Source organism: Jaculus jaculus, chromosome 3 (genome assembly GCF_020740685.1).
Source record: "Jaculus jaculus isolate mJacJac1 chromosome 3, mJacJac1.mat.Y.cur, whole genome shotgun sequence".
Taxonomy (NCBI): Eukaryota; Metazoa; Chordata; class Mammalia; order Rodentia; family Dipodidae; genus Jaculus; species Jaculus jaculus.
Window position 1 is genome coordinate 97,311,477 of NC_059104.1, and position 26,638 is coordinate 97,338,114.

Here is a 26,638-nt window from a genome sequence, read left to right on the forward strand (position 1 = left end):
AAGGCCCCCCTGAGACTATACAGTGAATTCCAGATCAGCCCTGCTTCAAAAAATAAAAATAAAAAAGAAGTATGCTGACTTTATAAGGTTGAGAGAGCCACACAGCACATGGAAGCAGTCAAGGAATGCTGGACGAAGCTTGTTGTGTACAAACCCATGAAACAGGCTATGTTGGCTGCTTCTCCTAGTTACTTTGTTTCTAAAAAATCCAGACCAGAGCAGGAAAAAAAAAATACACTTAACTTTGCCAGTTTATGTTTTGGGGCGGAGCTTGTCTTTCATTTGCGTGCCCACAGTCCTTAGGGAGGTAGCAGTGGGGTCCCTGGCTGCTGAAGGACTGTGAAGGGAGAAGCGGCTCTGTAAGCGCTTCCTAAGGACTGGCAGTGGGTGGAGGGCTGAAGGCCCTCTGAGGGAGGAGGGTGAAATATGAGGTCTATCCTTTACTGGGGACCTCAGGCTCTTCAATCAAAGGTTCTTTATCCACAGAAACCAAGAAGACAATATCTATATCCATATCCATACTGTTGGGATGATTACATTAGACACTTGGGGGTGTGTAGTTATAAACAGCCATTTTTCCTGCCTCCCTTCTCCTGAAGAAGAAGGCAAAGGGGAAAAAAACGACACATCCACATGGCAGCCTTGTAGAAAACATGTCTGAAAGATTTAATTGATGCAGAAAACACAGGATTGTCATCAGAGTTGGTCATATCACATAAGCTGGTCCCAAGGCAAACTGAATAAGCCAAACAACAAAAGGGACTTTTTTCCATGTGTGGTCAGCTGATGCCTTAAAAATACCTGACAGGATAAAAAAGCCCACTGGACCTTAGTGTCTTATTCCACAGCAAAGAAATGAGCAGTCAGACCTTGGGAGTCGGTGTCGGGGACTAGAGGGGTGAAGGTCGTCCATAGCAGTCAAGACAAGAAAATGAATGTGTTTCATTTAAACAATGGGACAGATGTTGGGAACATCGCCTGCAACTCCTGGGGAGCCCGCTGATGGAAAGTGGAGCTATGAAAATTGTGCCAGCAGCTCCACTTGGCCCAGATCCTTCCTGCCAATGCCAGGCACAAGCCGGCCCCTCACACCAAGCTCCGTGAAGAGGCAGCAGTGGGATCAGGCAGGGTGGCACAGTAGACAGACGCAGCAGAGCTCGTGGATAAATTCCGGGTGCTGTACGAGGCGAAAAACTAATATGAGGTACAGGAGCCATCCCAGTTAGTTACTATGGCTTTTGGGCTTCTTAGAGAAGCAGGGTGCTTGAGACCCTAACGCACTGGACTGGGAGGCTCCAGGGAGGAGACCCAGAGGGGAGGGTGTTCCTAAGGAAAGCCCTGAGGAATGCACAGTGTTGTCCAGAGGAAGAAGAGGCAGAACTTCTAGGGCCCAGTCTCCAGCAGGCCTGGGGCAGCTGAGCCCAATCCTGAGACACTCAAAAGAAGACAATAAAAAAGAAAGGCAAAAAGAGAGAAAAGGATCCAATCTCTGTGAGGATGAGGTATCAGAGAAACAGGTGCAGGCCCAGAAGAGCCAGGTCCAGGAAGACAGCCATGCTGGGATGCTTGGACCTGATCAGTTAAGAACCAGGACCGCACCTTTGAGGGAGCCCTAAGCAAGACTTTAAAGGCAGGGCCTAAACTCCAGGGGGACTCCGTTGGCCCCCAAGGCAGGTCCTGTCACACCACCTTCCTCATGAAGGTGCCATACCCTTGAGGCCCCTCTGCAGTCGCACTTCCCAGGTGTCAGGTAGAAGCGGGAGCTCACAGAAGTCCACACATTTCAGTCCAAGCCAGTCCATGGCCACAGTGCGTGGCTTGCTATTTCCAGCCCTACCATGCTTTCCACCCACCCCTCGCCACCTTGGTTCCTTCCAAGTCCTGGGTCAGCACCCAGCAGAGGATGCAAGGCTTGGTCAGAGGGAATAAAGTGCAGGCAGCTCTTCAGGCACTTGTTCTCGGAGAGGGTTCAGCTGGGCCCACCCAGGGCTCAGTATTGATACACCTTCAATCTGTTGTTCTCATCCAGACCCAGCTGCAATAGGTCCGAAGCAGCTGTGGGTTTGGGCACCGAGAAGAGTTGTCTGGCCACAGAGTGAAGAAAAACCGGCTGAGTAAGCAGGGACACAACACGCCAAGAAAGGGCCGAAGGCCCAGCACAACCCTCCTTGGACCCTATCCCGGCCTGCAGCGGCGCTGCCAGCCAGCTGCAAACCACAAGGAGGGTGGTCTAGAGGTTCCAGTCAGCAAAAAGGATACACTTTGGGATCATTCTTGAAATTTTCTAGCCACTTCCGGTTAGACTCGATCATGCTCTGAATGCTGGTGACGCCCACCTTGGGGACTTGAGAATGGGGACGCTGCAGGACATGGAGTTGCTCACTAGGAAGGGGAAGGAGAGAGAGTGTGGGGAAAGGAAGAGGTAGGAAGAGGGATGTGTGGTAGCGCCAAGCAAAGGCCATGACAGTGTCTCCTCCCTCTTCCACTCACCAAATCATCAGCAGCCTTTGTAGCCTATCTAACAATTCTCCAAAGGGAAGGTGGCAGCCACTGTCTACCCGCTTTCCCGGAGCTCAGGGAAGACATCTACTCTGGGATCCCATACCTGTACTCTCATCAGAAAGGCGTTCCCCTATCAACTCAAATGTTTGCCCAGTGTCAGCACCCAAGCTGGCCCAAGGATAAATGATGTTTGGGGGATGTATGGTTGGGGCCAGGGGAGGGGATGGATGGGCATTTGGCAGGGAATAAGATCAGTGGGAAATCAGTAACAGGCTTAAATAATTGCCTGCCTGTCTCCCCCCACCCCAGGGAGTCCCTCTCAGTCCAGATGTTGTTCATCAGGACTCAGAGAAGAGGGCTTAGGAAACAGACAAAAAGCTCAATGGCAAAGACAGGCCAGACTCCAGGACAAGTCAGTGAGCAGCGTCCCACCTCAGGACTGGGTTTTTCCCTACAACACCAAAGGGCAGCTTTCTGATAGAGCTGGCTAGGTACCCGCCCCACCCCGTCCCATCCCGCCCCAGACATATACACAGGGACTTGACTTTTCCCTGGTGTGGTTGGGTGTCTCAGGCTTAGGCAACATATAGATGGCTCTGCCTGACCTCCTGGGACAGCAGGACCCCGAGGTCTGCTCCCACCCAACCCCAGGTGCCACCTTCCCAGGGAAGGACACCAAGCAGTTAGACTATGAGGCTCTGCCCCAGCCCACAGGGAGGCTTACCTCACAGACATGTAGCCCAGCCTGTTCTCCAGCGGGGGAGGGCAGCTGCTGAGCAATGGAATGCCAGCTGCAGCAGGAAGAGGAAAGAGTTCTAAGGCAGCAGTGGGGCAGCTGAGCCAGACCCAGACCCAGCAGGCCACCTCCCTGTTCACCAGCACCTCCTGCCTCCCCAGAAAAGAACAAACACATAACAGCAGGCAAAGTTTCACAGTACAAGAGACAAGTAATGGACAAGAATCGCCCTAATCATGTCTAAAAGTCTATCTTTCTTTTTGTTTCTTTCTCTTTGGTTTTGCAAGGTAGGGTCTCACTCTAGCTCAGGTTGACCTGGAATTCACTATGGAGTCTCAGGGTGGCCTCAAACTCACTGTGTCCCTCCTACTTCTGCCTCCCGAGTGCTGGGATTAAAGGTGTGCACCGCCATGCCCAGCTCTAAAAATCTGTTTTTTGAATTATTTTTTGTTGTTTATTTTTATTTATTTGAGAGCAACAGGCAGAGAGAGAAAGAGGCAGAGACAGAGAGAGAGAATGAGTGCATCAGGGCCTCCAGACACTACAAATAAACTCCAGATGCATGTGCCACTTTGTGCATCTGGCTTACAAGGGTCCTGAGGAATCAAGCCTCGAACCAGGGTCCTTAGGCAAGCATTTAACACTAAGCCATCTCTCTAGCCCTAAAACTCTGTTTTTCAATGTGGGTTGGGAGTACAAAGTTTTTGGGTTTTCGGGGGAGGTGGGGTTGTACATTTTTCCCTCAAATGACTGTTTTTATGGCTTTTAACACTCCTTAGCAGAGAAATGCAACCAGAGGAGACATCAGGTCCCAAAACAGAAGCCACACCCAAGATATTATAAGCAGAATCCTGGAGTCATAAGACATGCGGTCAAAACTCAGTTTGTGACTCACTCACTCATAGCGTAATCTGGAAGCTTATATAAGGAGTCTCAGCATGCTCATCTATAACATGGGAACAAGTAATTACTACCTCAGAGAATTACAATATGAACTACATGGAAATGTGTGCATACGCGCGTGCGCAGCATGCATGTGTGCATCCCCATGATGTATTGCACAAGACTGAGCCATTTTGACGATGACAATGACAACTTCTTAGGTTCTGTCAAGCTCTAGAATCAATAATGAAGGCCAGGCATCCCAGACTCCTCATCAAGTACCCTAACCCTCAAAGCCACTGCTGCAGGACCACCAGCCAAGTCCCCTTCACCAGGAACCCACAGACAGAGCCAACGAGCCAAAGGTGGGGGCAGGGGGAAGGGGCAGGCAAAGGAAGAGCAAGAAAAGAAGACAGGAGAAAGGAAGACGAGAATGGGAAGGGTCAACCCAGAAATGAGTAGGACCAAAGAGACTTACAGGGAAAGTACTTGCGCCACTTCTCTAGCAGAAAATCATCCACAGTTTGAGAGGAGGAGGCAAGCTTGGGGCTCAGCCCGGGGTCCCAGGCCCACTGGGTGGATGTGGGGGCAGCAGAGGACAAGGATGAGAGGCCGGTCATGGAGGCGTAGGCAGGAGCAGGGGCGCTCTTGGAGGTCCGCAGCGAGGAGGTGAAGAGCGGCGGCGGCGGCTGAGTGTTGAGGCTACCCAGCACACTCAGGACATTGTTTAGCTCAGTGCTGATCCGCTGGAGGGAACTGCTCAGAAAATGGATCTTGTTGGGATAGGCGAAGCTTGGAGTGGGAGTGACTGAAAGGAGAGAGGCAGATGGTGGGAAAGACCTCAGCTTGAGGTCTTGGAGCGTCCCAGGTATAGCTGGCACTTGAGTGCCTTACTAGTACCCCTAACTATTCCTGCAGACAACAGCCCATGGACTGTACAAAGGAGCCGAGGATGGACACAGGCTTCTGCGTTCCAGACCGTGCAGGCCCCTGAGGCAGGGCCCAGGACCTAGAGATAAGGAAGAATGGGACCCTTTGCCCAGATGCAGGCCACAGCAGTAGAGGGCAGATGGCCTCCAGGAGCCCCTGGCGCTCTCAGCCTGCATGCTAAAGACGTCGGCAGCATCACTCATTCCCTGCACTGACTGTCTCACCAGCTCACCACAGGGCTAAGTGAAGAAGCCTGGGCCATGTCCCCCATGCCCCTCCCCCAGACACTGAGTTTCACCCTGCCTCTACCTCCGTCACTTCCTCTACCTCTGTCACCTCCCTGCTGTGCCACCACTTACAGTGAGGTAGGGGACAGGATTGGGAACTTGCACTGCTCATGTCTTCCGTATCACTGAGGTCAAAGGTCACCTTCTTGGGAGAGGATGCCCTCAGAGAGTCCTCATCAACCTGATGGGCAGAAGCAGTCGTTAGTACTGTTCCTTCCTCATGTGCTTTCTACCCCGCTGCCCTTGTGATGGGAGGTGCCTGGGGTCTTCATGAGGCAATTCTGGGGCCCAGGGCTCTCCTTGAGAGCCATACAGCACAGGCTGCCTCAGAAGCGAAGCCAAGCTAAGAGAGCCCAACAGCCTGTGAAACAAGCCATGGGGCTCCTGAGACCAGAGGAAGCCCACTGCCCTTTGTCCCTGGCCCTGCAGTGTCTCTCCACCTGAGTACCCTGCTGCCACATCTGAGCTTAGAGCATGCAGGAGACTGTGTACACAATCTCAGGGAAGGTGGGGACGCGGATGATGCCTGTCCTCTGTACACTCTCCTGCAACCACGCAGGGAAGTGAAGGAGCCAGTTCCCTTCTGCGACTCTTTGCCAGAGACGCCAGAGCAGAGGTGCTCAGAACCATTAGCACAGCCATCCGCCCCTCGGATATGTTCACCAGCCAGGAGGCCAAGCCCATGCCAATCCCGGGCCTACAGGCCCGGTTCTCCTAATCCAGACCCAAGAACTCAACCAGTCCCAGGAACAGAGGAGAGAGGCTGGGGCCACACTGGGCTACGGGGCACCAGGTAATACCTCTTCTTGAAGGGACGACTCCAACTGATTTAGCTTCTCCTCTTTCTTCCTGAGCAGGTCGTGGCCTTTCCGCATGGCTGACTTCATCTCGTCCAGGTGCCTGCTCTCCTGTGGCCAGGAAAGAAAGGGAGGAGGAAGGGCTAGCACATGCACAGTGCCACCATCCCTGCCCTGACGCTGCGGACTGCGCGCTTCTGAACACATCACTCAACTTGCAGTCTACCTGCTCATTCATCTGAAAAGTGATGTTTTTCAGTGGGGAAAAACCTTTCCACTGGGTCAAGAGAACTGGACAGGACAGAGAACATTGCACACGCTAACACACCACAGACAGTAAGTCCTCACATGTTTACTGTTAGCCAAATGGTTAGCAGCGCTGTTCCAACTATGACTATCATCACCACCACCCATTAGAGGGACAACGCAGGTAGCAAAAGGGCTTGAGGTTAGCATATACTCACACGCGGGAAACCTGACTTTGTATGAGCCCCTTGCCCTCTGCTGCCCCCAAGCCAGGCCTAGAGGCCACAGGGCCCAGGCCCGGGCTCCTCTACAGTTATAGCACCATCACAACACTAAGGGGCCCGGTGTGATCCAAGAGAGCCCACACTGCTGAGACCTCAACTGGCACAAAAATCTCTAACACCAACTCACAATGAAGTCTCTGCCTTCTCATTGCCAACTAGACTAGAAGAGAGGCAAACTAGGAAAAGTAACTCAATCTCACACTAAATGTACCTAAGAGACCTTCATCTACAAATGAATCTTTAGGGTCCCAGAATGGAAAAGCCGAGCACTGGAGTTGAAATCTGTTAGGCCTTGGTCCTACCTTTTGTCTAAGAAATGGCAGTAACGGTACAGGTTTGCCATCTCTTTTCCAAAAGACAGCACCAGAAATATTTCAGAATTTGCAGTTTGCAGATTTTAGAATACTGGCAGACTGTAGTGGTTGAGACAGATTTTCAAGTTAGGGATCCCCAACCTGTACCTCCTCACACATTAGATATGGCTGATGTGGCGCTCAACCAATGCTCTGCCATGCAGAGGTGAGGGACCCCGGGGCTCTGTGGCCTTTCTCAGGGTCCCCAGAATGATCAGGTTGGCAGGCCCTGCTCCAAGCTCCTGACCTTCTCCATATTCTTGTGCACAGTTTCCATGTCCTTGGTATTAAGCAGGTCCTTGTCCACCTCCTGAGCATGGGCCAGTTTGTGGCGCCAACACTGCTGGGCAGCTTTCAGAGCCATCTCTCGCTTCCTTATGGTGTGTGTCTGCCGCACCAGGAACTCCTTGGTACTACGGGCAGCTACGCCCTCAGCAGAGAGGAAGTGCCGGATGCTGTGGGGGAACAGGCAGGGCAGAGAAGTAGAGAAGGAAAAAGGAGGACTGCTCTGGAGTGCAGCGCTACTTCCTCAGCAAACGCCTCCTGAGCACATGCAGGACCTGCTGAGCTGGGGCCAGGGCTGGGTGGCCATTGTTAAATATGTACAGTGTGTGGCCTGTGGTACTGACAAACAGCCCCAGACACTCTGAAAGGGACTGTGCAAACAGATGGATAAATACTCCCAGGACTTTGAACTTCAACCAGAAGTCAGCATATGTGTCAAAAGTGACAACAGGCAGAATCTTAGCTTGGTAAAGATTCCTCCATCCCAGGACATTTCCACTGTGGACACTGTGACTCAGCTCTGAAGTGGAAACTCACTCAGCCTTCAAGCAAGACATCCTCAGTCTGAATGAAACAAGAGAGGCTCGGGAACTCACCTGTCCATGGACAAGTTGGTCTCCTCCTTACTCTGGGAGAGAGATGAGGACAACTCCTGGGTCTGGTTCTATGAACACAAGGTAGAAAAGACACACTGAGTGCAGCAAAAGCAGACAGACACTATCTATAGGCTAAAGAAACCCTGAAGCCCTTCCCAGCATCCTAGCCCTGGCACCGGCTCTAGCAGCTGCCAGATACTCTGAGTGCTGGAGGAGGGGTGCGAGAAGAAAAGAGGAAAGGAAGCTAGGTCCTAAATAAAGCAGAGCCTGGCCCCGCTCCCAATGCCCACCCTCAGCCCCATCCCCCAGCTCACTGTCCCAAGAGATTTCCTCAGGTCCTCAATCTGGAGAGCCGGCTCCGAAAGGGGGGAAGCATTACTCTCCTCTATGGCCAGCTCCTTCAAGATGTCCTGCTTCCTCTGAGCTCTGGCCTCCAGGCTGCTGTGGTGGGGATGAAAGCAGGAGGTACAACTGTGCGTGAGGCAGGGAGGGGCACTTGGCCTCTTCCCACAGGGCAGGTCTGAGGTATGAATCAGGGATCCCCTCTATTTCATAGCATGGCATCCCATTCCGTACAAAATACAGCAGATATATGCCCTTGTGTCTGGCTTCTGAATCAGGCCCCCCTCCTCCTCTCTCTACTCAGGGACTCATGATGCGACAGGGCCAGAGGGTGGGAGAGGGCAAAGGGCAGGGGGAGGAGGTGGCCACATGGCCACCTACAGGGTGCCCACGCTACCTCACGTGCTTTTGCAGCCTCTGACTCTGCATGTGCAGCACATCCACCTCGGATGCCAGCTCTACCTTCTGCACCCGCAGCTCTTCGATGGTCCTTCGGAGCTGCTGCTTCGACTCCACCAGGAGGCTGTATTCTTTCTTAGTTTCCTCCAGCTGCTGATGGGCGGCTGTGGCTTCCTGGAGCAGAGGGCAAGATAGCAGCATTGAGAGAACCAGTGAGGAGAAGGCAGGATGCAGAGGGCACTAGAGGGTAGGGAAATCTGAAAAGAACAGTACAGTGGACAGGAGCCAGGGCTACTGAAGCCACTGTCTCTGGGATTAGGGGTCTGCAGGTTCCTAACCTCCCAGCCTCACTGGCTGAGGCTCCCACACTGTTTGGAACTTGTGCCCTGGACACAGCAAGTGAAGCCAAGTGAGGGGACAAGTAAAGAGGGGGAACAGAGAAGGCAGACAGACCTCCTTCTTCAGAGCTGCCTGCCTCTGCATGTCCAGGAGCTGCTGCTTCTCCTTCCGCATGTTCTCTTCCTGGGGGGAGATGGGCCCTGGGCTGACTGCAGACCCCAGGGCTGAGGCAGGCCCTGTCCTCTCCTGGAGGTATGTACTATACTCAACAGCACCCCAAGGCAGGCCAGATCTACCCCTCAGCTCACCTGGACATTCAGCTGAGCCAATCTGGTCTTGACATTTTTAGTTCTGGTTGCAAATTCCACCTCTAAATCTTTGAGTCTCCTTTCCTGCCCAGTACAGTGACGAGAAAGACATGGGTGGCGAAAGGGTGAAAGGGTACCACAGGGATCCAGAACCCATCATGCCATACCCTAAACTCCAAGCGGGCACAGGCCTGCTTCCTCCCACTGTATCCTTGCTGTCTCCTGAAGCAAAGTGTGTCACCCCTTGCTGACTCCCAGGGAGAGCTAAGACACTCAAATCTGCTAACCCCAAGGCCTTACAAGGACTGACCTCCCACTTCCAATCTCGGCCATGTTGCCAGGCCCTGAAAATGAAGGGGCAAAGATACCCCCAAGCTTACACATGCCGGTGCAAGAGCCTATTCTTGCCACATCAGTGCCAGCTCTCGGGACTTCCCGCCTGCATCGAGGTGTCCCAGCCCACCTCACCTGCTCCCGGTGGCGGCGGCGCAGCTCCTCAAGCTGCTGATCATGCTCCTGTCTCACGGTCTCTAACTCTCGTTCATGGGCCCTTCTCAGGCGCTCCAGCTCTCCAGTCAGGTGTCCCACGAGGTCAACCCTCTGCTTCCTTTCCTGCAAAGTGGGTGGAGTCACCAGTAAGAATCTGCAATAGCCTTTTTTTTCTTCTGGTTTTTCAGGGTAGAGTCTCGCTGTAGTCCAGGCTGACCTGGAATTCACTTGGCAGTCTCAGGGTAGCCTTGAACTCATAGCTATCCTCCTACCTCTGCCTCCCAAGTGCTGGGATTAAAGGCATGCCCAGCTACAATAGCCTTTTATACCCCCAAAATCAGTGTCACCCACTCCTGCTGCCTTGACTAGGTCAGTGAGGGTCACCATCAGCTTTCTCCCAGTTCCAGCCCCAGAAAACCCACCTACCCACCCTGCCCTGTGGATTATGACCTACGGTGCACAACTCCTCCCCTTAAGGAAAGGAAGGCTTCAGCAATGACAGCATTCGCATGGGAAAACTTGCAGCTAAATTTTGTCATGAGACTATTTCTGCCCTGGGAGATAGTAGAAAGAGTCTAAATTCCAGTTACTGGAGCAGAAGTTTGTAGATCACCCACAGGAGTGCAGCTGTGGGCTAAAGACACCACGCCCACCACTGCCCACTGTTCATTCCCAAAGTGGGCAAGCAGAGGTGGCTCAGATCCACTCAAGTCACGGAATTTTCCCACCTCAAGGCCAAAGATAAAGGGAGGCAGATAATACCTGAATACTGTTTGGCTCTTGTCTATCTTGTCTATTTCAGAAAATCTGTGAACCCTGGGAGCATGGTGTTAGAGGAACTTAAAGCTGAAGGCTTTGGAGTTGGACAGTTAAAGTGACTTAAGTTCCAGGTCTCGGTGTCCTCATCTCTAAAATGGAGATAATGACAGTGCACATTTCCCAAGGCTGCTGTGAGGACTAAAGGCAATAAGATAGCTAACGAGCTTAGAGTTACTCCTGACACCTAGGAATAGCCTGGTATCTGCCAGTGATTATTGCTACTGAAAGAAAATGCAGCCCGCTGTGAGAGGAAAAGCAGCTCTCATTAGGACCGGGTCTTCTCACACTTTAGTCAAACTTCAAGCCAAACAATTACTTTGCCACTGTGGAGTGCCAGGGAGAACAGTCCTGCCCTGCAGCCAGCTGGGAAAGACCCCAGGGATGGCAGTGGCGTGTGTCCGTATGTCCAGCGCACGTGCGCCGGGAAGGTGATGGGCCTACCTCGGCCTCATACCGCTCTCGAGCCTCAGCCATCACTTGCCGGTGCTCCTCCTTCATCTTGTCCATCTTCCTCTCGTGCTCCCTTTCCACCTCCTGGCGCTTCTCCCGCATGAGGCTGCTGAGCTGCAGTGGGAATAGCAAGGATGCAGCTTGCAGGACCGACAGTGGACAGCACCCGGGACCTGGTACAGCCACAGGCCTGACACACGCCTCTCAGTATCTCCAGTGCACACGACATATACAGACAGACACACGCGCACACACACACACACACACACACACACACGCACGCACGCACGCACTGCACCAAGGCATGCATACAGCCATACCCCTAACATTGCCTCCTCACAGGTATAGAGGGGCCTGGTGACAGCAGAGGACATGGCCTTGGGCGGTTACGGGCCACTCAGGCTCAACCGCAGACACGGATGGAACTAACACAGATCAGGCACTCACCTCCTGCTCATACTCAGTGACCTGGTGAACCTTCTGATAAGCCTTCTGCTCCTCCCGAGCAAAGCTCTCCTGCAGCTGGGCCTCCTTTTTCTGTTGAGCTTCCTCTATCTTCTTCTGGAGGCTGGAGACCATCTGAGGCACCAGGGCACACAGTGGAGTGGAGCTACCATGGGGGGCTCACTCCCAGGGACTCCACGTCCATGCCCGGGGCGGGGGTGGGGCTGAGCTTTTCTACCACTCAGTGTGAAGAGGAATGGAGGCCCCGGTCTATGCTGTCAGACCAGGCTAGCATCACCTCACCTCCTGGTGCCTGACCTCCAGCGAGGCACAGAGCCGCTCCAGCTCAGCACTGTGCTCCCTCTCCAACTCGCCCATGGCCTGCACAAAAGCACAGGGCCCGTGAGGGAAGCCAGGTGGGGACACTGGGTGGGTATTGACCATGGAAAGGGAGTACCAGGGAGATTGTTTCATTCCCTGGAGATAAGGGGCCAAGAGGAATCATGGGCACACCACTGTTCTGAAACAACTCAGCCCCTAAAGTTTGTAGCTGGCAGAGGGCAGAGCAAGGCCAGTGTATAGGGGCCTTTCAGTAGGCCTTGGATCACTGCTCGAAACCTCTACCTCTGAGATAGGCTGCACGCATACATATAAGCTCAGGGCTGAGAATGAGAACCAAGCCACGAGCTACAGAGATGGCTCAGTGGTTAAAGGTGCTTGACTGCAAAGCCTGACGGCCCAGGTTCAATTCTCCAGTACCACATAAAGCCAGTTGCACAAAGTGGCCCATGTATCTGGAGCCCATTTGCAGTGGCAGAAGGCCTTGGTGGCCACATATGTACTCTCTCTGTCTGTTTCTCTCTCTCTCTCAAATAAATAAAAATATTAAAAAGAAAAAAGCCAGGAGAGCTGGGTGTGGTGGTGCACACCTTTAATCCTAGTACTCAGGAGGCAGAGGTAGGAGGATCACCGTGAGTTCGAGGCCACCCTGAGACTACAGAGTGAATTCCAGGTCAGCCTGGCCTATAGTGAGACCCGACCTCAAAAAACAACAACAACAAAAAGCCAGGAGGGTTAGAAGTCACATCAGTCTCTGAGTGCCTTTGGCACAATGTCACCCAATCTTTCTGTGTCTAATAATCAAAGCTTTCTTCTCACCAAAAGAAAACCTCCATGCCTTTGACTTGAGCATCTGACCTGAGGCAGGAATGGGGCTGGAAGGAGAGAAAACCCCTTCCAAGGCAGGAGGGAAAATTCAGAAAAGAAGTCACCCCAGACACCTGCCAGGAACAGGGACAGAAAACATCCATGAAGTTGGGCGTGGTGGCACACGCCTTCAATCCTGGCACTTGGGAGGCAGAGGTAGGAGGATCGGCATGAGTTCAAGGCCACCCTGAGACTACAGAGTGAATTCTAGGTCAGCCTGGGCTACAGTGAGACCCTACCATGAAAAGCCAAAACAAAACAAAACAAAACACTAAAGTCCACTGGTCAGACTGAAGTAATGACCAAAAGCTTCCCAAATTCACCAGACGCTTCCCCAAGCTACTGCTTCAGAGAGCAGCGCCAGCATCCGCCCTGAGCTAAGTCCAGTCCACAGGGTGATGGGCCCTGGTAGTCTGCTCTCCATCTTCCAGCCAGCCTGGCTCCCCTCCCTGGACCCCAACACTAGGCTCATTTGTCCTCTGCCTCTGCACTGTGTCGGAGGGAAGGTCCCCACTCGGCTCACTCACGTCTTTCCTCTGCCCTTCCAGCTGCTCCTTGAGCCGCTGCAGAGCTGCCTCTTTCTCAGCCTTCAGGGTGGCCTGGGCGCTTTTCTCTGAAGCCTCCAGCTCCTCCCGTAGCTGCTCCAGTGCCCGTTTGCTTTTCTGTTCCAAGCTAGCCCTCTCGGCCTTCTGGAGGGACTCGGCCTCCTCCCGCAGCCTCTGCAGGGCAGCCTCTTGCTCGGCTCTGGGCAGAGAAGGGGATGGGGACGGCTGAGCACCTGGGTCGCGTTGGGAGCCCAGGCAGCTCCCAGAGTGCACTCACCTGATTCGCTCCTCTTCTGCCTCCATGCTGGACCGCACCTGGGCTCGGAGCTGGGCCAGCCTCTGGCCTCTCTCCTCTCTCATCCGAGCTTCCTCTTCCTCGGTAGCTTTCTGCAGCTGCTCCTTCAGGGAGCTGAACCAGGAAGGTAAGACACATTGGTCAGGAGGACCACAGAGGCCTTTCCTGGGCTATTAGCACCCCCGGCCTCTCGGCCTCCAAGGACCTGGCTGCCTGCCTGTGCATGGTTCTTGCCACCTACCCGCTGCCACGGGAAGAGACTGCGTGGTCCCAGGCTCCCTTCCAGCTACCGGTTCTCCTCTGGGCATGGCATTCAGCCCGACTGAACTCTGGACCCTCATCTTCTACTCCCCACTCTGGAGACTCATCCTAGGCCTAGCAGAAGCCTTAGCACACCTGTTCCCACCACACTCTTCCTTACTTCTTGGCCACTGCTTAATGCTGGTTCTTCTACCGAGCATTCCACTTTCTCGGCCTAACAAGCCCATATTCATTGCTGCGCATGCAGCTCCACGTCTCTGAGACATCTTTCCAGTTCCTTGCCTCACTCTGTACGTGGCCCTTTCCTTGAGCATGTCATACATCCTAGTCCACTGTAATCAATCTTTTCGATCGGCTTTCCTTGTATGGGTGGGAGTTTCTTCAGATCAAGAATCCTGCCCTAGGGCAGGAGAAGGCAGTCTCATGTAGCCCAGGTTAGCCTCAAACTTGATATGTAGCTAAGGGTAGCCCTGAATTGCAGATTCTCCTTCCTGTGCCTACCAAGTGCCTGGAAAACAACACTATGCGAGGCCTATCTTTGGACCTTTATATCTCAAGCACTGAATATAGTAACTGGCATAACACTGCTCATTGAATGTGTTGGGTTTGAATAGTACCATCTAGCCCTAAACTAAGAGCCAACTCCAACTGCCCATGCAAGGGATCTCATCTGACCAATGATGATGACCTGAGCAGACATGACCCTGCTGACCCAACCCACAGAACTTCTCACACACCCCCGCCAGCCAAAGGATGTGTACTGTGCACTCAGGAAGTTCAATCCTCAGCCAAAATGATTCAGAGAACAATCTCTGAGAAGCTCTATAGCAAAGTCCAAAGGCAAAACATCTTCTATTTCCAGTTATCAACACCACTGTTCTCCTCTGTTATGAGAAAAAACCTGAGTGAGGTTAAAAAAAAAAAAATTCCTTTTAGACGCCCAAGAAACCCTGTCTTACCCCTGATAAAGGCTGGGGAGCACATAGAAACAGGGGTCTCATGGTGAACTATTCTGAGGACAGGCAGACAAGGCTCTACCCACAGAGAAATTGCGTAATCAAGTCCAACTGAAACCTACCGATTTCAAACTGAAAATCAGAGCAAGAAATACATCAGGCTCTGGGCCTTGAGTGAGACACTTCCTGCATACTAGTCTGTGCCACAGACTTAGCGGGCTCTCAGAAGATGCCTCAGGGGACCTGGAGGCCCTACCAGGATTTCCAATAGGCAGCACCTTACATAAGTAAAATGCTTGGGTGGACGTCAGCCCTAATTTTCAGTCGGCTGGAAAAGGAGTGTGCTGTGGGGAGGCCTGCTCTTCAGGGACCCAAGAGTATGACAGGTAGACCCTGGACTAGCAGACCCTGTGTGGTGCCTGACCTTCATGGTACTCGGGTATTGGTTTTATTTTATTTTCTCCACGTTAAACACATATTTGCTAAGTATAATCTAAAAATAATTCTCTCCCACTCTTGGATGTTCTGCCTAAAAGGACAAGATTTAGCCTTGAATTAAACTGCCAAGTAAAACAAATTACATGAGCACCTTTCTGGAGCATATTTCCCAGCCTTGGACAGGGACAAGTTGCTTTTTGCCTTCTTGGTATCCATCTGCCCTTTCTTTCCATACTAATAGAACCCCAACATTAAAAATAGATTATTTTTATTTATTTGAGAGAGAGAAAGTGGGAGGCGAGAGAGAATGGGTGCACCGGGTCCTCCAACCACTGCAAACGCATTCCAGACACATTCGCCACCTTGGACAATTGGCTTACGTGGGCCCTGGAGAATCGAACCTGGGTCCTTTGGCTTTGCAGGCAAGTGTTTTAACCACTAAGCCATCTCTCCAGCCCAGAAACCCAATTTCATTCTAACAGAGAAAAACGTTGGCTCACATACTACATATATCAGACAATCAGCTACCAGCAGAAATTATTGGGTAAGGTCTCTAGAAGCAACTTTGGCGGGGCCATGGGCCATTCCAGGGGGTCCAGGGCAGAAGGGTGTCTCTCGCTCCCCATACCCCCCCCAGGGAGGAGCAGGACCTGAGGGACTTCTCCTTCTGCTGGTGAAGCCTGAGCATCTCCTCTTTCTCCTCTTGCCACAGCCTCTCCTGCATCTGCTGCACCTTCTCCCGCTGCAATTCCAGCAGCCACTTCTGGTTTTCCTCCAATTCTTGGACCAATGCCTCTTCCATGGCCTTTCGAGTGACCTCTGAGAGCTGCTTAGGGGGAGGCACAGCCTCTGTGGATTGCCTGCATGGAGGAGGAGGCAGCTTGTCACCAGAGTCACCATCCACCCATGTTGTCATCAATTTTCCACACAGCTACAGAACAACACATACAGAGGGCCCAGGAGTCACAGACACCAATCAGGCCACACAGGCAGGAAATAAGGTAATAGTCAAAACCTGTTAGATGGGACACTCCCCACTGTGGCTGAATGAGGCCCAAGATTATAGAAGAGGAGCCCACAGTAGAAACAGGGAGGCTATGGCCTGCGAAGTCATGCCCAGAGGGGTGCTTCACAGTGGCTCATGGCCCTATGTCTATGTGCCCACTACAGCTCTGACTTCTATGTGAGGCCCAAGCCACAGTTCCCAGAGACTGCTCCCTGCCTATCAAAGGGAACAGATGCCAAGGCAGTGTATATAAACCCCAAGAAAAACCACAAAGGCCCCTCTATCACCACTGAAGGAGCCTAGCTAGAACTGCTTCCCTGAGCCAAACAAGGTGGAAAGTTGCATATGCTCAGTATTAACCCGCACTTGGAAATGGGCCAGAAATTAAGAGCTAATCTGGATGCATAGGTGAGTGGTAAGAAATAGTAACAGCACAAGGTGTGCTGGTGCATGCCTTTAATCCCAGCACTTGGAGGCAGAGGTAGGAGGATCGCCATGAGTTCGAGGCTACCCTGAGACTACATAGTGAATTCCAGGTCAGCCTGGGCTAGAGCGAGACCCTACCTTGAAACAGAAAAGAAGAAGAAAAAGAAATAGTAATAGCATTGGTTTCCCACTTCCTACTTGTCCATAGAGTCATAAGGACTGTTGTTTTGCTTGGTTTGGATCTTGAAGGAAATACCATAATGCCAGGGAAGATGTGAGACCATTTTTAGCCATAAAAACAGAAATAGGGTAAAGTATTCCACAATCTTAGAGGCCAAGAGGTATGTGCACTCCCAGGTCCCTGAGCCTCACATCGCAGTACAGAACTGGCCCCCCTTCTTGCACTACGCTCAGGCCAGTGAAGGCTGGCACAGTGGCTCAGCTGACCCCAGCAGGAACATGTGGGCAGGACCCAAATCAAAGAGGACTGCTGGAAAGCCAAGCAGCGGAGCCAGCTGCCCTGCTGAGAAATCCAAAGCCCCCTCCCTTTGGCTCAGCACCACAGCAGATGGAAGGCAGCAGGCGGGAACAGATCCGAATGGCAGAAGAAAACAGGGCCGAGGAATCCCACTGCAGCACCTACAGACTAGAGGGAAGAGGACAGAGAGGCTGTTCTCTGAAATACCATCATAGCCTGTCCATCCCCCTTTCCTAAAGCCAGGCCAGACCAGAAGCAGCCTTGAACCACACTGTCAAGTCTTTTCTGCTCCCTCCTTCCACATCCTGGCTGCCTCTGAGTCCCCTGAAGCACAGCCCAACCGAGGCAGATATAAGCAACATGACTGCCACCTCCTCTGAGAATGCTGCCCTCCAAAAGAGCCTCTCCCCACAGCTCTCCGCCTCATCAACCCTCCAACTCATTTCCAGCTTTGGCTGAAAACATCTTTTTCTCCCTGCGACGGTACTTTTAATGCCTGTCTCCCTTGTGGACCACTCAGCTATATGGAGCCCTAGGGACAAATGCTGCAAGAAGATGGGCATGGGACCACACATGCCCAGGCTACATGCACCAGCAAACTTGCTTACATACCTGCCATGCAGGCAAATGGAGCTGTTTTCTTTCTCCAGTTTTAAAGCCTTGGTGTCCTGGACACCTCACTGAGGTCAAAAACACTGGACAATGCCTGGAAGATCTGGAAGTCAACCAGGAAGCTGAGGACTCTGGAGGAAGAGGCAGGTCTGGTTTCTAGGTTTCTAGGCCAACTGTTCAGTATCAGTCTTCGTGAGACCCAGTTTCCAAACATGAGTGGCAACGAAAAGACAGTGGAGGAGCCTCTCATGTCAGGTTGGTTACCAAGCAGTTCTGAGATACTCAAGGGAAGACAAGATGACAGACAGTACCCCCAGAAACAGTCTGAAGTGGGACACTATCATTTAAGCTAAAGAGATCCCCCCCCATACTCCCTCTCTCTATTCATAGTACTGGGGATTGGATGGACCCAGGGCCTTGTGCATGCTAGGCAAGTGCTCAACAACTGAGCTACACTCATGGTCCCTGTTTCTCAGCAAGCTCAATCCAGTGAGTGTGGATTCATTTCCTGCTACTCTGCAGATCCGCTGGACACAGCCCCCCTCTGCTACTAACCCTTCAGACTCGGCAGCCAGGGGCGGTATTCCTCACACAACTGAGAAAACAGCTTATTCCTACTACAGCAGTGAAGGTTAATAATAGGGAAGTTATCGGGCCTGAAAGTACATGAGGCATCTCCTGAGGAGAGGGTGTACGCTGAGCCGACAGGGTGGGAAAGTATCCTGAGATGCTGGCAGACACCGCACCTTTGGAATGGGAACCTGAAATCAGGGTCATCAACCAGCCAAGACGCCTGCGCAGGAGCCAAGCTCCAGGTGCTCTGACCACCACCCAACTCCTCCTCTCTGAGCCACACTCAGCTTCAGTCCTCTGACTGGGCCTTGCTCAGCCAGCCCACATTTTCTCAGGAGTACTAGAGGAGCCCCGTGACTTCTTCAGGCCCAGCTGGCTTCCCCACATCCACGTGGCTCCTGCAGGGTTAGGGCAGCAGGATGAAGACAGGTGGTGGGGCAGCTCGCAGTGACACTTCCTTCCTGTGAGACAGCAGTGCAGAAACCTGCCCCTGCTCAAGACCACCCTGCTCCTTGTACCACACACTCAGAGAGAAAAACCAAATCCCAAAGCCTGTCTTCCTCCACGCAAGAGAAATGGCACAATGGCTTTCAACCAGAAATCAAAAGTCAGGGCATTGGGGTGGGGGGGGGGGATGTTACAAAAAATGTTCTATTTAGAAGACAAGGCATTTTAAGAAAGAAAAAAAATATTTAGGGTCATCATTCTACAATTGTTCAATTTTGCTTTTTGCATTTTAAGAATATTATCTTTTTCAGAGAATGGCAAGTAGCTGGTCACACTTAAATCATGTGTCCACACTTGACCAGAGGCCTCACTCATATGTTAAGTTTGAACATTTTCTCAGTTCTCCTTGTAAGTCATCACATTTATATTAGTGCTTAAGAACTACACAGGCTTGTTTTAAACTTTTTTTTTTGGTTTTTTGAGATAGGGTCTCACTCTAGCCCAGGATGACCTGGAATTCATTCTGCAGATCTAGGCTGGCCTCGAATTCACACTGATCCTACCACCTCAGCCTCCTAAGCACTGGGATTGAAGGCATATGCCACCATGCCTGATTTGTTTTAAACAGTTTAAATACCTGAAATAAATTGCAGAATTTCCTGAGTAGAGGTATTCTGGTTAAGGATCAAAGTGTGGTCAGGTGCAAAGCAAAATTAAAAATACAAATGTAATCCACAAGAAAAATAATTTTTTTCTCCATGAAGAGTCTAGCCATTTTGTAGAGATGTATCATTTCCAAGTCCCAAGGGAAGGAATAAAAACATTTTAAAAGAAAACGGACACTTGGTAGAGAAGGGAAAATGATTTGCCAGGTTCCTGCTAATGTACCCCTCATCTATTCACGTACCTTAGTTCCTGCCAGGAGCTCCCAGAGCCTGAGCTAACCCCAGGCAAATATGGGTGGGGTTTTCAAAGCTGCACCCAGAGCACTCGGCCTCCCTCTTCAGTTCACCCCCTTAGCAAGAGCCACAGCATACCCTCCCCACCACCCAAGAGGAAAGGGGCACTCAAGCAAGGCAGACATGGTGGAGGACAGAGACAGACACAAAAGTGGCCCTTACACCTCTGGAGAGACAGGTAAGGTGGGGCTGCCTGCCACCTTCTCCTCAGGCTCCTCCTTGGCCTCTGGCTGCCCAAGGCCCAGCTCCTCATCTTGGGAACGCTGCTCCTTGGCCCTTTCCTGGGCAGCAGGTGGGCCTGGGGCCTGCTCCCTTGCAGGCAATAAGGAAACAACTGTGTTAAGGAGGCTCAACTTATACCCTAGTCGGGCTCAAAGACCTATGATAGAGGCAAGGGGGAACACCCCAGGGAAGCTTCCCTCCTTCTCTCCCTCCCTCTCAGGGTCTTCTGAAGTCACTTGCAGTGGAAACCAGGCATTTCCAGGTCAATGGAAATCAAGATGGTTATGTCCCCCCAAAGCTCTGCACACGGCAGGTGCTCAGTGGATGCTGTTGATGGAATACTGCTGTGTCTTGGCTTCCCCAGTGGCTCATTCCAATCTGAGAAATCTGAAGACCAGCATCTTCCTCTTGCCACAGAGACAGAAGCACTGGTAAATATGCCCTGGGCTCTGGAGCAGGCTGGGATGGGAAGGCAGGTCTGCTCAGGGGATTTCAGGAGGCCCAGAGGTCTGGAGGTGTGCCTCCCTCTCTCTGGGTCCAGCACATGGTAGAGCTCCAGCTGAGCTTGCACATGACTGGAGGTGGCCAGATGCCTGGTAGGGGGCTGCTAGCGGAAGGGGCTGGGAGGAAGGGCTCCTCTGGCAGGAATAGAACAGCCAGGGCAACACCAGCAGAGTCTCTGCCCCGGGGCCTGGCAGAGAAGCACCTGGGACACAAAGAGACACCTCCTTATTCAAAAGTTCTTAGCCAGGTGTGGTGGCGTACACCTTTAATCCCAGCACTCGGGAGGGAGGCAGAAATAGGAGGATCACTGTCAGTTCAAGGACAGCCGGGGACTACAGAGTAAGGGCAAGGTCAGCCTGAGTTACAGTGAGACCCTTGCCTCAAAAAAAAAAAAAAAAAAAAAACACTTAAAGAGTTCTTAAGACCCATATTTCAGCTAAAGAGGACTAGGAAAAGGCAGATTTCCCCACTCCCCAGCTCCTAAGTGTTCTGCTGCCATGGCTGCTGTTGGGTTCAAGTCCACACTAGCTCTTGCCTCCCTCTCCGGGAATACCACCCCCATCTCACTCAGCACTACAAAGACAGGCCACCCCTCCAGGGCCCTTCTTCCTCAACCTTACCTCTGGAGGGGCGCCAGCAGAGTGGGGCTCGCTAGAGAGTTCTCCCTAGGTTCCTCTGCTTCCTTGCACTGGGATTTTCCCTCAAGCGCGTGCCGAGGCCCTTCCTCAGTGTCCTGGCTGTGAAGGGGACTCTGGAGCTGCACCCCATGCAGAAGTGGGGGAGATAACCTGGTTAGGCCAGCCAGAGCAACAGGATGAGACCCTCCACTGGAGAACAAAAGGAGAACGTACGAGTGTAGTGGGTGTACCTAGGTCAGTCCCTCCTCAGCTGGACTGGAGCACCCTATACCCCTGGAGGGTGCAGGGCACAGGGGCCAGATGAGCAATGGGGGAGCCTCCCCCCAAGCAGCTGTGCTCCCTGCTGCATTTGCCTGATCCTCTCGCACACATGCCCACCCTCAGCATTCATCATCACTGGGACAAGGAGGGATGAAAGAACTAAGCAGAAATGGAGAGAGACACCAGCCTCAAGTTATAGCAATGCAGGAAGCATTAATGAATGCATCAAGGAAGAGACTGCAGAGAGTCCAAAGTCTGAGATGACTACTCCTTTTCCTTTCCAGAGTGGTGTCTTCCTCCTATCATGGAATCAAGCCAGGGAGCACCACCCCCCCATCCCACACACACAGTCAGCACAGCCATCTTCTTTGATGTGACAACACCCTGGCTCAAAGCTCTGAGCTGCAGTATGGACCCTGTAACACTGATCCCCGGACCTCCAACAGGCCACTTCAGCCCCGGCTCACAACCAGATCCACACCGCTTAATCAACCCAGTCTAGTGAGGACAGAGCCCTAAACATACTACAGTGCTGTGGGTAGAGTGATGCCAAGAGGCACTTCACACTCCTGTCATGGTAAAGCACCACAGGGCGCGCGCGCGCACACACACACACACACACACGCAGCACAGCACACAGCGCGCGCGCGCGCGCGCACATACACCTCTAGCACAGCCATCCAAGCAATTTACCATCTGCCTTCAGACAAGGGCATACAACTTCTGAAGCTAGAATTCTACCCAAGCCCACAGCACCCTGGAGACACACCATGCCTCAGGTTCCAGGGACAGCACTGTACCTCTCCGAGCCTTGGGACTGCTTTTTCTGTGGATCAGCTTTGCTGGACTGGCTGTCATCCTGCTCTTCTCGTCCTAACCCCTGAGCCTGCAGGCAAGAAGCAGTAGAAAGTGTGCATGAGAGGGGTCTCTACTGCAGAACCTCATCCTGCTGAGCCTGGCACACACTGAAAGTGCCTCTCAAAAGGAAAGGGGGCCACTGGGACATGGAACCGGCCCGTCTACTGTACAATGCAGTGTCCTGAGCATTAGCTAAGCCTCAGCTTGAATAGGAGGTAGGTGGCCATGGCCACTGCACACAATACCAGAAGCAGGAAAAATATTTATATATACTAAAGAAGGGGGCTGGAGAGATGGCTTAGCGGTTAAGGAGCTTGTCTATGAAGCATAAGGACCCAAGTTTGGTTCCTCAGTACCAATGTAAGCAAGATGTACGAGGTGGCACATGTGTCTGGAGCTCATTTGCAGTGGCTAGAGGCCCTTGTGTGTCCATTCTCATTCTCTCACTCTCTCTCAAATAAATAAATTAATAAAAATTCTTTTAAACACTAATGGGGCAGGAGAGATGGCTTAGCGGTTAAGGTGTTTGCCTACAAAGCCAAAGGATCCCAGTTTGATTCTCCAGGACCCACGTAAGCCAGATGCACAAGGGGCGCACACATCTGGAGTTTGTTTGCAGTGGCTGGAAGCCCTGGCACACCCATTCTCTTTCTCTCTCTCCTCACTCTCTCTCATCCTTCTCTCTCAAATAAATAAGTATATTTAAAAAATTTTAAAAAACACTAAGAAAAAAGGGGGAAGAGGAAAAAGAAGAGACAAAAAAAAAGGAGAAAGGGTAGGGAACACAGTCTTTGCTATGTGCTCATATATTAAAGTTCTCAATTTAAATACAGCTGGCCTGCAGTAGCCTGGAACTTGCACTGCGAGCTCCAGGTATAACCACAAACCCACCGAGGCCCAGGTCAAACATGGCAGTGAAGCACAGTGGGCAGGGTGAAGGTGGCAGGCAAGTCCCCCATAAAGCGCCCTAGAGAGACACGGGCTGGCGATTGCCCAGACCAAAGGGCACACCACTAACTCCACAAGGGAAGGAGACAGTGACATTGCTTCCACTGCTCCATTCTGGGCTTGCTCAAGGACATGAGTCTCCATCAGTACACAGTGAGGCCTCGTTCTCAGTCTAACATATCATCCATTCAAAACTAAACCCAAAATCTTATTTTATATCGCAAATTCAGCAAGCTGGTTTTAAAAAACAACAACAATAAAAAGGGGCCTTTTTTTGATGACTCCAAATATTTTCCACAGGGGTACACGCAGTGGTACAGTCAGCATGGGCCCACCCTTTGTTCTGGTGCATCCAGCCCACTAGTCACCCCTCCACTGAACACTGGGCTAATAAACCCAGCTCCCAGGGCTTCTGGTGAGGACTCAATGCGATCATGTAGAGAAGGCCAGCTTCCGGTCCAAAGAAGGCAGCCCTAAATGTTAGGTGCTCTTCCCACATGTCTCTCCCTTTCCCTTCCCCTCAGCCTAAGACAAAAAGAAATGGAAAACAAAAATTTTAAAAGAAAGGAAGGAAGGAAGAGAGACTTGCCAACGTCATTCTAGGGCTTGCACTCCTTCTGTTATCCCAACAGGAGCCCCGTCTGCTCTGGGCCACATGGGTCAACAGGAGAGGTAGGGCAGGAGACAGCTCACTCTGTCTTCTCCAGTGGGGTCCCAGCATTGTGCCCCCCACCCCCACAACCTCTCCATGGCAGCCTGAGTCCCAGCAGTTAAAGCAGACGCTGCCATCTGGATGGGTGAGGAAGGGCGGGGCTTGAACTAAAACCCAGCTCCCCCAAATTACATTAAAAATAGCAATGCCGCCTGTGTGGACCTCGCAGAGCCTGCAGCAGAAGGGCTCCCTGCCAGGGCTGCCTCTCCTCATCACATCAGCCTGGGCAGAGCCTGCAGACAATTACAGGTGAGCGGTCCTCCCCACCCGCTCTTGTGTCCTTCCACCACGGTCTTCCTGAAAACCACTCAAGCTCACCAAATATCTCCTTTTCTCACTTTCCAGGGAAAAGAAAGTACACAAGCCAACTCCATTTAATAAACTAAAATATAAAAGAAGCAACCAGTGGGCATAGTGGCGCACGCCTTTAATCTCAGCACTCTGAGGCAGAGGCAGGAGGATCGCCATGAGTTCGAGGCTACCCTGAGACAACATAGTGAATTCCAGGTCAGCATGAGCTAGAGCGAGACCCTACCTGGAAAAAACACAAATAGAAGAAAAATAAAAATAAAAATAAAAAAGAGAGAGAGAGAGAGAGAGAGAAAAGAACTCCAAGGCTGCAAGCCAAGTACCATGAGGGAAAAGGCAGACTGCAGGCTAACCACAGACCAAGTTATTCTGTCTACTCCCTTCTTATTTCTTCTTTGTACTTTCGCAACAAACTGAATTAGTTTTCCTGCCAGAGAAAAACAGACAAAACCCAGACTACAGGAAGTCCTGTGAGATCTCAAGCTTCTTACCCCAGAAAAGGAAGCTAAGGAACTGAACATGGTAACTAGCCATGTGAAGCCTCTGACATAGCATTACTCAGGACCGACCCCATTTTTAACTCAGCTCCAAGTGCTGGTTTTTGTTTAAGATCCAGTCTCAGGGTAGAGGCAAAAGGATTGCAAGTTTCAGACCAGCCATTTTGAGATAGTGATCTTGTCTCAAAATTTCAAAAAAGCAAACAGCAGGGCCTGGGCCTAGGGTGTTAGGGCATACCTTGTTGGGACAGTTCATGTCTAGCATATGTCAAGCCCTCAGTTCAATCCATAGCCCTGAAAGAGTTAAAAAAAAAAACAAACAAAAAACAGTTCCCTAGTGAAATAGATCATGGAATACTAAAACAGAGGAAGACTTTGCAACCTACAAAAATAAAGGAGATCTATATGAAATATTTCAGGAAAAAAGGTCTAGGCTCTAGTCTCAAATTCAATTGTTTTTTTGTTTTGTTTTTTAAGGTAGTGTCTTGCTCTAGCCCAGGCTGACCTGAAATTCACAATGTAATCTCAGCACGGCCTTGAACTCATGGTGATCCTCCTACCTCTGCCTCCTGAGTGCTGGGATTAAAAGCGTACACCACCATACCCAGCTTCTAGTCTCTAAAGTGCATATTGTCAAGCAGTTTTGGCAACAATCCTAATATTTGTGGGAAGAAAAAAAGATAAGCAATTAGAAAACAGATGACACTTATATATACCCAGAAAATATTCTGAAAATGCACATGAAGATATTTAGATATTTATGGAAACACTACTTGGTGGAAATAAAGCCAAAGGAAGTAAAGGACTTTGGCCTTCTTTATCATTTGAAATAATTTTATGCACAATTTTTAAACTTATTCTGAAATTCACTGTCACTCATTATAGTCATTATCTTGGCTGTGATGATAGCTTCAAAAAACTGTATGTGCTGCCAGGCATGGTGGCACACGCCTTTAATCTTAGCACTCAGGAGGCAGAGGTAGGCTGTGAGTTCGAGGCCACCCTGAGATTCCATAGTGAATTCCAGGTCAGCCTGGGCTAGAGTGAGACCCTACCTCGAAAAACCAAAAAAAAAAAAAAAAAATGTATGTGATAAAATGTATTGAATTGCCGGGCCTGGTGGTGCATGCCTTTAATCCCAGCACTCGGGAGGCAGAGGTAGGAGGATCACCGTGAGTTCAAGGCCACCCTGTGAATACAGAGTGAATTCTAGGTCAGCCTGAACTAGAGTGAGACCCTACCTCGAAAAACCAAAAATAAAACATTGAATCATCCATTTCAAATATGCAGCTTGTTGTATGTCAATTACATCTCAAGCTACATTTTTTTAGTTTGTGTTTTGCAGTTATGGAAATAGAATCTAGGGCCTCACCTATGCTAGGCAAGTGCTCTACCACTGAGCTATACCCCTGTCCTCTAAAGTACTCTTAAATGACAGTTTAATTCTAAGCTCTACCCTGGTTGTGTCCTTGGGAGCGATCAGGAGAGCAGAGCAAAATGGCTGCGAAGAAGGCTGCATCCACAGTGGTCTGTCCCACAAAGGGCTGCTGCTTCCTCCCACAGCTCCACCTTCCTGCTCCACCCCTCCACACCCTGAGGCAGGAGACAGTTACCTGTTAAGCCCTATCTAAGGCTCTACATGGTCAGAAAACCTGAATGTCCAGCATTCTCCACACTCCAACAGGTAGAACTTCCTCTTCCAGAATTGGCTACCAGCAAGGGGCAGCACTGAGAAGCAAAGCTGAGCCAATCCCTGGTGCTGCTAATACCAAATGGTACAGGCAAGAGACTGCTGGCCTCTTTAGGTCTTAGGTAGGCCCAGAAATCCATGTCTTGTGGAGCTCCCAAGTAAGTCTGCTGCTCGGCAGGTTTTAGAGCAGAGAAACAGAACCCACTTCACCTTATGGAGCCAGTAGGTTTCCCAGTCACCTGTTGCCAAAGGGCCTCAAGAGTATACCCGTTCTAAGCCCTTCCTGCCTTATCCTACCTGCAAATATGG

At 51.3% G+C, this 26,638-nt stretch overlaps 1 protein-coding gene across 6 annotated transcripts in view; it reads right to left on the reverse strand.

The window, feature by feature from the left end:
- Nucleotides 1–642: 642 nt before the first annotated feature.
- Nucleotides 643–26,638, reverse strand: part of Cep164 (centrosomal protein 164) — a 93,190-nt gene continuing 67,194 nt past the window's right edge. For 4 of the 6 annotated variants that reach the window (XM_045145148.1, XM_045145146.1, XM_045145145.1 and 1 more), the window contains 22 exons: nt 22,116–22,201; nt 21,037–21,243; nt 19,853–20,002; nt 15,840–16,049; nt 13,517–13,648; nt 13,222–13,438; nt 11,792–11,869; nt 11,492–11,623; nt 11,036–11,158; nt 9,755–9,898; nt 9,287–9,370; nt 9,093–9,161; nt 8,638–8,813; nt 8,213–8,339; nt 7,899–7,966; nt 7,265–7,472; nt 6,138–6,245; nt 5,410–5,518; nt 4,599–4,928; nt 3,227–3,293; nt 2,260–2,382; nt 643–2,084 (listed from right to left, as the gene is read on the reverse strand). In XM_045145148.1, coding sequence (XP_045001083.1) covers nt 1,991–2,084; nt 2,260–2,382; nt 3,227–3,293; nt 4,599–4,928; nt 5,410–5,518; nt 6,138–6,245; nt 7,265–7,472; nt 7,899–7,966; nt 8,213–8,339; nt 8,638–8,813; nt 9,093–9,161; nt 9,287–9,370; nt 9,755–9,898; nt 11,036–11,158; nt 11,492–11,623; nt 11,792–11,869; nt 13,222–13,438; nt 13,517–13,648; nt 15,840–16,049; nt 19,853–20,002; nt 21,037–21,243; nt 22,116–22,201 — 3,042 coding nt within the window. In that variant the 3' untranslated portion in view covers nt 643–1,990. The remainder of the gene's footprint in view (nt 2,085–2,259; nt 2,383–3,226; nt 3,294–4,598; nt 4,929–5,409; nt 5,519–6,137; nt 6,246–7,264; nt 7,473–7,898; nt 7,967–8,212; nt 8,340–8,637; nt 8,814–9,092; nt 9,162–9,286; nt 9,371–9,754; nt 9,899–11,035; nt 11,159–11,491; nt 11,624–11,791; nt 11,870–13,221; nt 13,439–13,516; nt 13,649–15,839; nt 16,050–19,852; nt 20,003–21,036; nt 21,244–22,115; nt 22,202–26,638) is intronic. The other 2 variants (XM_045145147.1, XM_045145149.1) reach the window with 2 other exon arrangements.